Source organism: Phlebotomus papatasi, chromosome 2 (assembly GCF_024763615.1).
Source record: "Phlebotomus papatasi isolate M1 chromosome 2, Ppap_2.1, whole genome shotgun sequence".
In the NCBI taxonomy this organism is placed as follows: Eukaryota; Metazoa; Arthropoda; class Insecta; order Diptera; family Psychodidae; genus Phlebotomus; species Phlebotomus papatasi.
Window position 1 is genome coordinate 104,329,984 of NC_077223.1, and position 14,415 is coordinate 104,344,398.

The window sequence follows — 14,415 nt, forward strand, 5'->3', positions numbered from 1 at the left end:
AGGTCGAAAAAGTCGTGAGAATGTCGAAAAGTTGTGAAGGACGCCAATTTATTTGCGATTTTTTTCCGTTTTTTTTTTTTTGTGAATAAATTTCTTAACAAATTACAATTTTTCTTTCATCTCCACCATATTCTCATTTGGAAAAATTTTTACTTATCCTGCGTCAAATAGTGAAAATACATTGGTAAAAATATTCTCTCTCATCTTGCTAAAAGCTAAAAAATGCGACAAAATTCTGCTTTGTCCAGCATCAAATTAATTTTTTATCGTTTTTTTTTTGCAAAATTAATTTATCTCTCACAATTTACCCCTCTCGCTTTTGCTTTGCGATCTGCAGTGGGTCCTGAAAAAAGGCAAAGATGCACCAGTGAATAAAAGAAAATTAGTGATAAGAAAAAGGTGTAAAAATTATGCACGATATTTTATTTTCAATGACAAATAAGAAATAATTTCAGAAAAAAAATTATTTAAATCCTCCATCTCAAAAATTAGACCTCCTGTTTTTTTTAATTTTCTTGTGATTTAAAAAATGATTTTCTTCTTAGAAATTTCCTCTTTCTCTCTAAATCAAAAAAATTGTACAATTCTTTTCAACAAAAAAAAAAGCCGAGAGAGAAGAAAAATGCAGAAATTTACAAACTTTGAGCACTCAGAGAGAGAATGCCAAAAACAAAAAAAAATAGGAAAAACTCGTTCTCTAAACTAAATAATTAATATTTTGTAAAAATAGAAAGACATCACATTTGTAGCGTGTGAAATAGTAAAAGAATTTCTAAAATAATCATTTCTAACCTTACTTTCCTTTACTTCTTGCTTTATCTACTCTACTAAAGTCTAGTCGTTTACTTCACTTCTATCTTTTCTTCAATGTTTTTTTTTATCTCTCCTTGTTTTCACTTTATAATATCAAAAAGCTACTTCCACATTCAAATACACAGTATATTTTTAAATAGTTTTTTTGTTTTGTTTTAATATATTCTTTTAAAGATATACTTCCAAAAAAGAAATCAAGATTTTAAAGTCTGCCTCTCTAAAGTTTTCTCCCAATCCTTTTTTTTTTAAATTTTCCGTGGAAAAAAATTATGTCACAAAATCCACTTTTATTGTTTAATTGGTTTCTTATTTTCTTTCCTAATAAAATGTTTTAGCTCAGTTTTCAATTTTTAGTATATTTCTTACTTTTGTAGTTGTTTCTTCTTTTTCATCTTGTATAAATAGGATCATTATCTATCGAGTTAAAATATATATACTTCTTATATAAAATATTCAATTTTGTTTTTTTGATTATTTTCATCCACATTCTCACAATTCAAACTACTTTAGTTTCTTTCAGTTTTTAATGGTTAGTTATGCAGGAGTTGGGACGAGAATAACTTCAATGCTGATGATTAATTTCTCATTTTAAAATGTGCTTTATTTTCTTATTTAAGGTTATGTGCAACCTAAAAGCATAACCTAAAAAAACAATGCTACCGAATAAGCACAAGAAACAGCGGTGATTGTAATCTTTAGCAAAGCATTAAAAAAATAATTAAATTTTTACTACAATTTAGCTCTTGGAAATGTCAAAGAATAGTTGTAATAGGAATGCTTCAAAACTACAATAAATTTCTAAAAATACTTTTGCATCTTCTGTGATGCAAGATCTAACACTATTTAGCGTAGATCAGCACAGAATATACTTAATTAAAATGCTGTTAATTTGTAATTGCAAATTTTCTACGAATAATACCATAAAAAAACCATTAAGACTTTGTGAAAGCTATTCATGAGCTATCTTTGATCAAATGCAAATGCTGTCTGTAATATTCAAAAAATGTAGAGAAATGCATATAATTGCGTTAACCCTTTAAGGACGAATGGGACATCGGTGTTCCAAAAACAAAACTATTTTTCTTTAACTTCTTTCAGAAAACTTTGTAATAGTCTCCCAATTTTATAAGCTGAAAATGTAGCTTCACTTGGTTTTCATAAAAAATCCAGCCACACAGTTAACTTATGGAAAGGTTCCTCGAAAACCGCAAGTCGATAACTCTTACTGTTTGACTTCTTTTGTTTCATTAAAAAAAGCTGATAGGCAAACGAAAGAGCAAGAAATCATAACATTTATTTCACTGAGGCCAAAATTTGACGCAAATTTACTTGCAAGTGTTAATGATGACGAAAATTTGTCATAATATCGTCCGTTGGATCAGAAACTGTGCTAGCTGCATTTGTTCTGCATTCATTGCAAAAGCGACGCAGCGATGTGTCGCTTACAAAAATAATTACAAAGCAAATGCAGTTAGCACAGTTGCTAATCCAACCGACGATATGTACAAGGATCCCGGGATTATTCAAACACATCTATGCATCTTTGCCTATCACCAGAAGCTCATTTGTGAAATAATTTTTGATGTGCTCCGAAATGTATGCAATTTTTCCAGGCGCTAGATTTGAAATGCGTGATTTATGAACCGTTGGCACTGAAAATAGTCCAATTAATTGGCGTCAAGAATATATTGCATATTTTGCGGCATTTCCGCAACTTATTCCGTAACTTATAAAGCCGTTTCGCGCGCTTTTTGTCGGTCCCGAAAATATGCATAATCCCAGGACCTTCTGTAGTTGGTCATAAGCAATAAATTTCGTTCAAAGCAATAAAAGGCCAAGGAATTTGCAGATTATTGAAGAAAAGTTATAGTAATTAATGATAGCGCTAGCATGAAAGTTTTATGCAGCATAAATGCAAAATTTTTGTGTACTATATTGACTATAATTCCATGGTCATAAATATAGACTGGTAATTGGACACATTCCATCGTGCCCTATTCCTAGCAGAAAAGATATGAGGAATTAAAGGGGGAAGTGGAGTACCTTTGAATTGGGGTAGATTTAGAATTGGTATTTTTCTTTCACTTTTAGATGTAAATGAGTCTTATCATAATGCAATTTAGCTTCATACTTGGTTTGCGAAGCTAAATTGTGGAGCTCAGAGGTAAAATGACACATATCCTATGCTTTAGCCATAGGATATGTGTCATTTTGCCTCTGAACTCCACAATAATATCTTTATAAAGCCCAGTTTCATTTAAAAATTGGAGAATAAAGCTCAATTTCAAAGTTGCCCCAGTTCAAAGGTGCCTCACTTCCCTCTACTTGAAATATTCTATTGAAATTTTGTATTAACAGAAAATTCCTCGAAATTTATTGAAAAGAAATCCACGCGAAATGATATAGACGACTCCGTGGAATGAATGCGAAATCTTAGCGATTTTTCCAAGGATAACCTCCATGGATTTTTCTCCTTGTGAAACTTGTCAACAGTTCATTGAGGAAACCCATCAAATTCCCACAAAATTAAATTATGTAACTAATCGATTAAATGTCGATAAAATTTTCAGTGACGATCGATTAGTTAATAGGTCAGCTGCAACGGAAATCAACGGAAACTGCATAAACTTTAATGTTATGAAAAGTTTATGGTTCAAATTTTTAAATTTTTTTTCGAAAAATCAAAAGAAATTGATGAAAAATTCAAATTATAATTTTTTTTGACTCAATAATTGATTCATGTGCAATTTTCTGATTCTTAAATTGATTCAATCTAATAAAATTTTAAATGCAAACCATTTTCTACATTTTATCTTTAAAATAATTTGTAAATTCGTAAACAGATTGGTATGTAAGAGATGACAATAAATGAAATGAATGAATGAATAATTTCGAAAATATTGATGTAAACAAGAATATTGAAAATTATCCATTTTCAAAAATTATTAATTATTTTTTTTTGAACATTCTCCATTCATTCTTCATCACACTGTATATTCTACGCACAATTTTATCAAAGAAACATTTTCTTATCTTCAGCAATGAGGCATTTTGTCCCATTCTCTCTGCATTATCCATCAACCGCACGCGAGAAAGTGAAAGTGTCTCAAAAATATTCGTATTAGTTAATCGTTGCCTTCCACACAATTCTACAATCATTCTTTTCATGAGAAAAATTTCTGTATTGTATATAATAGGTCTAATCGGAAATAATTAAATGTCTACGGGACGAAGGAGGTTGCTTTTTTTAGTGATTTGTCTCTAATCTAAAATGTTAACACGGGTTTTTATTTTTATTTTTTTGTTGTTAAAAAATCTGTACAGAGGAGGGACAGATGTTGTGATAGAGGATGGTTATTATGCAGCTTTTTTCATCTAGGGCGGTTCAGGATAAAGGATCTGGGATGGGGAAAATTTATGCCAGAAATTCAATGAGAGAATTTTACAGCCATTTAAGGATTCAGCTACAATTCTGCCTTCAAGAACTTCCCTGCAAATTTTCTTTTATCTTTGATCCCTTCACTGAGAGAAATCCGAAAAAGTTAAAATAACATTCCGGAAATGTTAATTTTACCCTGCAGTATTGATCCAAAATTGGTGTAAATATTACCCTTTTTAGGTGTATTAGGGGTTAAAGTTATCCTTTTTCATGTTAATTTTACCCTTAAAAAGGTGTAAAATTAACATTAAAAAATGTTGATATATTTTTACACCTAAAAAGTGTTAAAATTATGAGGAAAAAGTTAATCGCACCCTCTTTTTTTTCTCAGTGTTAAAAAATTGGGATTCTTCGCTTGATATTTTTTTATTATTCTGCAGACGTAACAGTTTGACTACTTAAATAAGCCCCGCCCATTGATCTACTCAACAGTTCCCTCTTCAACAGAAATAATTAAATAAAGAAGATTTCTTTAAAAGTTTTCAGTTAAACCCTACGAGCCAGTAATTAGAATGCTTTTTTGTGGAAGGGGTTCATCAAAAGCCCCTCCTATGATAATTTAGCCACGCCCCCTTAGCAATCTTAAAATATAAAATGAACCTTTCCGGATTTTTTCTAATATCTCACGCTTTTATATTCTTTGTTTCTTCAGGGGCCTCTCGACATTTTATTTTTCCATACGTTTTTGCATAGAGGCACTGAAGACTTTTGACAAGTTTTTTCCTAAAGAGAATTGATTTATCAGTCTGATATATTTCGAAATCGTGCACTAAAAGCTATTTAAAAATGCATATTTCATAATGTTCGCCGAAATAATACAAGAACTACGAGCAAATTTGTTCAAGTCGCGGTGCAATATGTGCAAAATTTTTACATGGAAAAGTGAAAAATAGCTTCACTTTTTATTAGGCTTGATAGGCCACTGGTTTCTTTTTGTTCGTCCAATGTTCATTTTCCGCTGAGAATCTTCGTTACATGACAAAGCTTTGCTAACTTATGAAAATGGTACCGCCCGGCGAGTGTCATTTTGAGGTTAGGAGAATCCAGCCGAAAATACATGTTTTCAAATGAATTGAAATCGGTTAGAATTTGGTGCTCGCTGGGTAGAATTGAAGCTATAATTTATTCTAACCTTAAAATGACCAAAGACTGCTCCTCATTCACTAATTCTGGTAACAGATTGCAACTTTGAGGTTAGAATCTTTAATATTTTATCGTTCTAAAAGCGACTCTAAAAATATTAATTTGTATTTCAAATTATTATAATAGTCTCACAAATAGACAGGTTATTTCAAAATGAGGTTATATTCAATCTAACCTAAAATAAAAACTGTCTAAGGTAAAGTGTCCTCGAGTCGACCGGTGGTCAATATTTGAATGTTTTAATGGTGAATTTCTATAAAATTGTCATTGATTCGTATTTATTTATAAAATAATTGACCTACTATTAATGTTAGATCATACGCCAAATATTAGTGCAAATATAAATAAATTGAATAAATAACTCTACCGGTCGAATTGAGGAACCGGTCGACTTCAGGGCACTTTACCTTACTATAAATCCAATTCAATAATTTGTTGCAGATATTATTCCGAAAGCACGATACTATCAGTTTATAATAAAAATTTCGAGGTTTCGAATTAGAAAAATAAATTATTAAAAAAAAAAAAAATAGGCACTCTCCTATATCGAAAGTGTAATTATAGCCAAAAACATTCCTTTTTTAATTAAATTCTGCTTATTAGGTTAAAGTTACCCTTTTTCATGTTAATTTTACTTTTAAAAAGGTGTAAAATTAACATTAAAAAATGTTGATTATTTTTACACCTAAAGTGTTAAATTTATGAGGAAAAAATGTCAATCGCACCCTCTTTTTTTCTCAGTGTGGAAATTCGAGGTATTGGATGTCTAATTTGGAACGGTGAAGTTTCCTGACAGTTTCAGATGGCAAAACAAAAAAACAACGAAGAGGTACTCTGGAATGTAAAGTCTTGTACTTCTTTGTGGCTTTCCTTTTCTCTTTGACCACCTGAAACATTGAGAAAATCTCAAAAATCCCAAAATAGACATTATTGTTCCAAATTACCCCATTTTACCGTACTAAATTTTCTGCAGTCAAAAATATAAAAAAAGTATTTTTCCACATTTAATTTTTGGATCACGAATCTTACCGCGTTATCACACTTGCACATTAAAATTTTAATGTCCAAATATGTTATTTGTGTCTTTGAGTCACTTAATATTTTGGGTTTTTTTTCTATTTATTGATAAAGAAGTGGATTTGGTCTGCAAAAATAAGTTTAAATTTACCTAAAGCATAAATATTTTTCACATTAAAAAATTAAAGTGAAAATCGCATTATTTTTTCGCATTAATGCTATAAATCAATTTATATCAAATTTTGCGGGCCAAGTCTACCTTTTTATCAACAAATAGATCAAATTTTGAATATAAAATGATTCAAATACACAAATTACACATTTGGACTCTCACCAGCGACAATTAATGTGAATCATATTAAAATTTTAATGTGCAAGTGTGATAACACAGTTACTGTCATACAATTAATAAAATTACCAAGAATAATGGAAGGAGCGTGGTCTATTTTTCAAGATGAAATATTAAGTCACCTCCTGCAAATATTGTACTGAAATTAACTGGCTCGAAGATTACCATAAAAATCTTCTATTTATAAAATTAAAAAAAATATATATAAAATTTATCATAACTTCTCAAGAGGGCGGCACTAGAGAATTTTGTGGGCGGGGCTATTTGTCAAACATTCTCCACGGACTTTTCAATAGAAAAAAAACCTTACCTTCAATTTATGAAAGCTTCTCGATGGCACAATTGCAACCTAACAATTAAGAAAGGGGAAAAAAGGTCCCCGGAAATTGTTGTTTTGTTTTAGAAAAAAAAGTTAGGGTGTTAGAGGCATTTTCGGGGATATTTTTGTGGATGGTGAAAAAATTCATGTGAATTTGACATAGGCATAGACACAAATTACACCAAGAATAACACCAGCAGCTATAGTAATCATAAGTGACCTGCGCTTTTTCGGTGATGATTCTTCACTCATTTTCTGTTTCCGCTTGATTTCGCGCACTTTCTCCGCCATGGCATCCTGTCGCTCCTGGCGCTTCCTGCGTCTCAACTGAGCCTCCTCTTGACTACTGCAAAAAAAAAATTTAGAAGAAAAGCACAAAGACAAAAAAATCATTAATTGTCAGCCCCTTTTGCTGCTAGAAAAAAAGAAAAAGAAAAAAAAGATCAATTACTTGTCAATATTCTCATCAGACTTGATTGAATCATTGCTGTTGTCCAATCCATTCTTCTCTGCCTCATTCATCTCTTCACTTCCCTCCTCCTCGGCTTCATCCTCAGCCAAATCATCCTCTTCCTCATCTTCCAGCGAATCATGGTCACTCTGAGACTCATCCACCTTCTCCAGTGAATTATCCCTGGGCAACGGTGGCAGTGGACGATCCACACTCCCAACACCATTCTCCTCTCCCCTCGGCTCGTCGTTCCCATTCACAGCCACCGGATTGCCCTCAGCATCTCCGGTGGGAATTGAAGGCAATGGCTTGGCAGGTTGACCTCCATGGAGGGAATCAACACGAGGTGGCGGTAGTGGCGGTGGTGCCTGATCAACATTTTCATCCTCTTCTGACTGGGCATTAGTCACTTTTTCATAGTAATCATCAAAGTCCTGAGAAAGCTAGACCAAATTTATCAGTAGAGAAAATGCCAAGGATTAACCAAAACAAAAGGAAAAAAGTATCTGGACAGAAGACTCACAGGATTATTGAGGCGTTTGATCCCCTCGATAATTGCTTGGTAGGAGAACAGAAGCTGATCCACTGTCTGTATGAGGCCCATGCGGAAACGTCGAAGCTCCAGGAGGACATCCTGAACGGACACCTTATTTTCACCTTCACGTTCAATCTACCAAACCAAGCAAAAAAAATCGCGAAAATAATTTTAAAAATTTGCACAATTGACGTCATCAATCATATTTGAGGATGAAGCGCCTCTACCGGATATTTAATAAACCTTTTATGTACTACGAAACGACATCGCACATACAAAAAATAATCTTTGTCTTTTTGAGAAGATCTTTGCGACAATCGAGGGACCCCACCCTTCCCATAAACCAGGCCTGAGCTTAAGGAAAAGCCGAAGTGAATTTGGTGGTGCCTGTTGGCATTCTTCGAAATGCCGCGAAAATTCTCGTAGAGAAAATGAGAGGTTTTTAATGTGAAAATTGTTTAATTCCTCAGAGTTAAGTAATTTTCACAAGAAAATCCTTTTAATAATTTAGTTGAATACAGTTATTTGGGTGAATTGTGAATAAGTGTCGATATTACAACAAAAACATTGGGATGAAATTTTGAGCTGGAAGACTCATATTCTTTTGAGCTGTCCCAAAATTCAGGATAGGTTTGAGAAAAATCCTTGTGTACAACACTATTTTGGTTAATAAGGAATGCAAAAGTACATATTACAAGAAGGGACACGATCTGCTAATAAAGATAAAATAGAGAAGAAAATATTTTGTCGCATTTCAGAGATTTTTTGCAACCGCAGCGCCGCCAGACGTTTGTCAAGTGAGTTATTTGTGTCTCTATCTCTCTCTCACAGTTGAATTGGGCGCGATTTAGGAAGCTTGTCATTTGAAATGATATTTTCTTTAAATTTCTTCATATTTCCGCAAGATTCAAGTAAAAAGGTGTTTAGTGAACAGCTATCCGTCTTCCGACAAAGTTATCAAGAAGACAATTTATTTTTATGAGAGTTTCTCTTTCTATTATGTCTTTTTGGCGCAAAAATATTTATCATGGCACCGTGAATGAGCGGGATTAGTATTACCAGTATGGCTATCTGTAATTTCCATTAAAATTATCAACACAAAATTTCCGATATTACACGACTTTTAACGAGCACAGGTCTGCCATAAACCCTCCTGACCAGAAAAAAGGAGTTAAAAAAAAAGAATCTTAAAATGACTCTAGCCCCGATTCTAATGGCTACAGCACATCATTTAGATCAGGAAAATTTTAAGAAGTCACAATTCACATCCCTTTCCTTCTCAATCCTTCTGCATAATTCTCTCCCACTCGCTCGCACTCTTCTTCTTCTTCTTCTTCTTCTTCTTTTAAACATCAAACTAAATTCAATTTAGTCCAATCCAATTTGAGGTGTTAGAGAATGGGACGTGAATTTTGATTTCATGAAATTTTCCTGATATAAAAGATGATGAAGGATGAATAAAAATATTTTTTGGTTAGTAAAAAATCAAATTTAATCACTAATTAAATTAAACTAGTAAAAATGTTAGTCAAAATTATAGATTTTTTATCTGAGATGGTTAGTAGAGAAAATGAAATACTCTTGCTTTTCCCTTTTCAAAACTTCCATGAATATTTTACTGGAATCGAAAGTTCTAAATTTACCAAGAATAAATGTAGTCAAATTGATTCTTCTATAGATTAAAGATGATTTTTTCCAAACCAAGATTGATTTTGATCAGTAAAACAATAAATTTGACTTTGAAAAAAAAACAATTTTAAACAGTAGAAAAATCATTTTTAATAAATATTTAAAATTGACTAATTATGGCTCGGGTACACTTTTTAGATTAGGAAAATTTCCTAAAATCAAAATTCACATCCCTTTCTTTCTTAAAGTGTTAGCATATGTCTATTTGTATATGACACCAAATTAAATTTGTTCAGTTTAATTTGGTATACTAAAGAGTGAGACAGCCTTATGCAAAACTCTTGAAAAAAGGACACGAATTTTGATTTCATGAAATTTGACCGATCTAAAAGGTTTGCCGGAGCCATTAAAGTCGATTTGGTTAAGTAAAATGATCAATGATAGTTTGGAAAAACTCGGGTTTAAAGACCAGAAAAATTATTTAAAATAATTTGAATATTTCTTCAATTTTGGTTTGGAAAAAATATTTTTGATCATTTGTAAAATCGTTTTAATAATTATTCAAATTTTACCAAATAAAACGGAGTTTGTTATGTAAAATGAACAATTTTGTTAAGTAAAATGATCAGTTTTGGTTTGGAAAAACTCATCTTTAACCAGAAGAAAAACCATTTTTAATAATTTGATTAATTATTCAAATTTGATCAACAAAAATAAATTTTAGTCAGCAAAACAATCAATAAGGTTTTAGTCAGTAAAAAAAAATCTGAATAAATATTCAAAATTGACCAATAAAATTGATTTTGATCAGGAAAACAATCAATTTTGACTTCGAAAAAATCATCTTTAATCAGTAAAACCCCATTTTGAATAATTACTCAAATTTCATCAAGAAAAATCGATTTCGATCAGCAAAACGATCAATTTTGGTTTGAAAAAAAAATCAATTATAATCAGCAGAAAATCGTTTTGAATAATCACTCAAATTTCACCAATAAAAATCGATTTTGTTCACCAAAACGATTAATTTTGGTTTGAAAAAAAAATCATCTTTAATTAGTAAAAAAATGTTTTGAATAATTATTCAATTTTGACCAATAAAAATCGATTCTTGTCAACAAAACCGTTCAATTTTGGTTTGGAAAAATCAATTAAATTCAGTAGAAAACCGGGTTGAATATTTATTCAAATTTTACCAATAAAAATTGATTTTAGTCAGTAAAAGATCAATTTTGGTTTGAAAAAAATCATCTTAATTTAATAAAAAATTGTTTTGAATAATCATTTAAATTTGACCAATAAAAATCAATTTTTGTCAACAAAACCGTTAAATTTTGGTTTGGAAAAATTAATTATAATCAGTAGAAAAATCGGGTTGAATTATTATTCAAATTTTACCAATAAAAATCTATTTTGGTCAGTAAAACTATCAATTTTGGTTTGGAAAAAATCATCTTTAATTAGTAAAAAATTGTTTTGAATAATCATTCAATTTTGACCAATAAAAATCAATTTTTGTCAACAAAACCGTTCAATCTTGGTTTGGAAAATCAATTATAATCAATAGAAAAATCGGGATGAATAATTATTCAAATTTTACCAATAAAAATCGATTTTGGTCAGTAAAACTATCAATTTTGGTTTGGAAAAAATCATCTTTAATCAGTAGAACAATCAGTTTGAAAAAATATTCAATTTTGACCAATAATTTCATTAATTAATTTTATTAATTTCATTATTCATTTTTAATCAGCAGAAAAATTTTGATTATTTATTTAAATTAAGCAAATAAAAATCAATTTTGATCTGGAAAACAATGAATTTTGGTTTGGGAAAATCGTTTTGAATAATTCAGTTCAGTCCAATTTGTATTCCTATCGTTTTTTTCTAAATCAAAAAGCAGCCGTATTAGAAGGAAATTGATAAAATAAAAAATATTGAAGGTAATTTAAAATTTTAGAATTTGGAATTTTAGGGAATGACAACAGCGCCTCTTACGGTGAAAAATGAAGTTCAGATGTTGTTAAAAGTACCACAAGAGCAGACTTACCAATACGAGGCAGCAATCGACGAGACAGAATGTCCCGGATCGTCCAATTCCGGCACTGCAGTGAACAACTGGTGGCCCCACGTCATCATCCAGGGCTCCGGACTTGCGGACCTTCTTGAGAAACTGCAGAAAAGCCACGGGTGAGCTGGGAATGCCAAAATCGGGCCATGTGGTGTAGTGAAATTGCAGAATTTCGCGTGATTTTGTGGATTCGGTGTCGGTCAGTCTTAGGGTGCGAATGGAGAAATTGCCAAAATCCTCCATCTGCAAATACTCCACAGTGAGTCCGACGTCCGTCAGATTCATACGGTGCTCCTCGCCAATCTTCTCGGGCCAGTACAGGTGGCATTTGACCTGGAAAGGAGGACCAAGAAATGGAGGAGGAACGGTGGAATTTCAAATGGGGCGCTTCTGTCTCACCTGTTTGTTCTCAAGTAATTTATTTAACATTAGTATTGCTTTCGAGTCCTGTTCCCACACCATCAGCCAAAAGTGTGAGACAGTCTGCTGCAGAGGTCCCTGCGTCAGAATGTACTTTCTGTTTGCCCTCTCCATCTGCAATTGAGAGTTTTTTTTTGATTTCCGGAAGCTGAGAGAGAAGGGGAATGGGGTTGTTTTTACCTTTACGAGATTGGCATTGATGTAGTCCGTGTCTCCGCGATGGAGCACAATCCGGGAGTGATCATAGGGATTGACATCGCGGTATCTGTTGTACTTTCTATTGGAAACACTCTTGGACTCATCCAGTGTGAATTGTTTCTGTTTGGCCTCCAACTCACATTTATCCTTGATTGACTGTTGAGCAAGTCATCAGAGAAATTGATCAATAGGGAAAGCCGGGGGAATTGGGTAAGAAACGCATAGGCATTTTTGGACAAAAAACAAAAGGAGAAGGCAAGAAAAAAAGGCCAAATTTTCCCGGAATTCCAATTTTCTTCCAGGGAGAACGCGTTCTCTACGCCCCTGGACAAATTCAACATGCACGCCCCTGGATTGTGACATCATTTTCTCTGGCAAATTCTACCCAATTACACTGAGATATTCACCACCAAATTGTGATAATTGTCTGCCCAGGGACACTGTCCAACTTTCCAAATATCCAGCCACTCGGGAAAGATACGGGAAAGCCCCCCAGAAGACCCTAAATGCGCTCACCTGGAACACTCCATGCCATCTATTGTTATCGTTAATTTCTCCGTATTCCGCCTCAATACTTGTCGATGTCATATTGCCAGTGTTGAGTTCACTTATCTCACTTGCCACTTAACTACTTTTTTGCATACTTTTCCACCCCGCACAGCCGTAAAACACAAAATGGAAAAATTGCCTCTGAAAAACTACAAGCTCGCCCAAAATTTTTTAATTGACTTGCAGCGCCATCTCGTGGCAAAATTTCCCTCCCCCGTCAAACATTCGCCATAACCTCACTTTTTCGCTATGTTTCGTGTTTACCGGGGAATTTCATCTTGGAGATTTTACTGGATTTCCCATCACTGGCGAGGATACTGCACCAGTAAACCTCCGGGAAAATTCGTTGAAGATGTGGATAAATCCCTGCCAGGTGCTGTGTCCCAACGGTATAAGATTTTCGATGAAAATCAATCACCAAAGATCTTTGATGTGGAAGAGGAACGTGCCAGGGTTCAGGAAGAGGAGGATTTGGAGGTGACTGGGCCAGATCCTTACGAAGGGATTAATCTTGAGAGTAAGTAAATTGTACTAGGATACTGATGACACCCATAAATTGTGATATTTTATGAGTAGGAGGTGCAAAGGGAGTGTTTGAAATTGAGGATCTTGTTGAGCTCCTCCGGCGAGAGAAAGGGCGGGATGTTTTTGTGTGCAAAGTCCCTCCGGAACTGAAGTACGTCGACTATCTCTGTGTCACAACAGCCCTGAGTGTGAGACACATGAGAGGGCTGGCAGAATATGTGCGGAAGGTGTACAAGATGAAACGCAGTCCAGGAGATGAGATTCCAAAGATTGAAGGGGCCAATTGCAGAGACTGGATAGCCATAGACATGGGGAATATAGCACTGCATATTTTTTCAGCAAATGCAAGAAAATTGTACGATTTGGAGTCCCTGTGGAGCGTTGGAGCAGACTACGATCCCGAGTGCAATAAACCTCTGGATCCGCTCCTGGAGATGCTGGAGCAGCAAACAAATCTCTTTGATGGCGTCACCAAGTGATCTCCTTGGGGCTGAGAAAAGTACTTCCCGGAGTGTGAAATGTCAGGGTCTGCTGTAGCTGGTAAACTTCCTTGTTTTTGGTCAAAAATTTCTGGCCAAAAATGCACCATTAAAAATCTGAAGAGATTGTAGAGAGCGAGAGAGTTTGTTCTGGGGCGGGATGAGTAGAAAAAAAAAGCATTCACGAAAACACTGGATTTACATAAGAGCCACATGCAAACAAGACAGGCAAAAAGCCGTGTGTTATCGGGTCGGGCTTTTTGGCGAGGAAAAAGTTGGAAGATAAAGTCCGCAATTAATCTTGTGGCCTCGTCAAATTCGGTGTGGCAGTCGCTGTGAAAATTTTGTGCGAACCACTTGGAAATTTCAGCTCGTGATTTTTCTTCCCGCAGTCACCGTGTTTCTCAAATAAAAATTTTATTAAATTCTTTTTTTGTTGGCTTTTCTGTGTGAGTGTGAATGATCTCTGTGGTCATAA

The 14,415-nt window shown here is 33.6% G+C and overlaps 2 protein-coding genes across 7 annotated transcripts; one reads left to right on the forward strand and one right to left on the reverse strand.

The window, feature by feature from the left end:
* Positions 1–31: 31 nt before the first annotated feature.
* LOC129800565 (tyrosine-protein phosphatase non-receptor type 61F) lies at positions 32–13,185 on the reverse strand. Of its 6 annotated transcripts, none has more exons than XM_055845053.1 (8): positions 12,901–13,138; positions 12,367–12,540; positions 12,166–12,300; positions 11,746–12,099; positions 8,055–8,201; positions 7,532–7,965; positions 7,301–7,426; positions 32–343 (listed from the first exon to the last, which is right to left on the reverse strand). In XM_055845053.1, the coding sequence occupies exons 1-8, from the start codon at positions 12,970–12,972 to the stop codon at positions 298–300; spliced, it is 1,488 nt and encodes a 495-aa protein (XP_055701028.1). In that variant the 5' UTR covers positions 12,973–13,138; the 3' UTR covers positions 32–297. The 6 variants fall into 6 exon arrangements, with proteins under 6 accessions (XP_055701028.1, XP_055701029.1, XP_055701027.1 ...); XM_055845054.1 differs by having other exon boundaries at positions 7,301–7,423; positions 12,901–13,124; XM_055845052.1 differs by having other exon boundaries at positions 7,301–7,423; positions 7,532–7,974; positions 12,901–13,123.
* LOC129800582 (uncharacterized) lies at positions 13,159–14,367 on the forward strand. The gene is made up of 2 exons (XM_055845070.1): positions 13,159–13,450; positions 13,510–14,367. The coding sequence occupies exons 1-2, from the start codon at positions 13,183–13,185 to the stop codon at positions 13,935–13,937; spliced, it is 696 nt and encodes a 231-aa protein (XP_055701045.1). The 5' UTR covers positions 13,159–13,182; the 3' UTR covers positions 13,938–14,367.
* Positions 14,368–14,415: the final 48 nt, after the last annotated feature.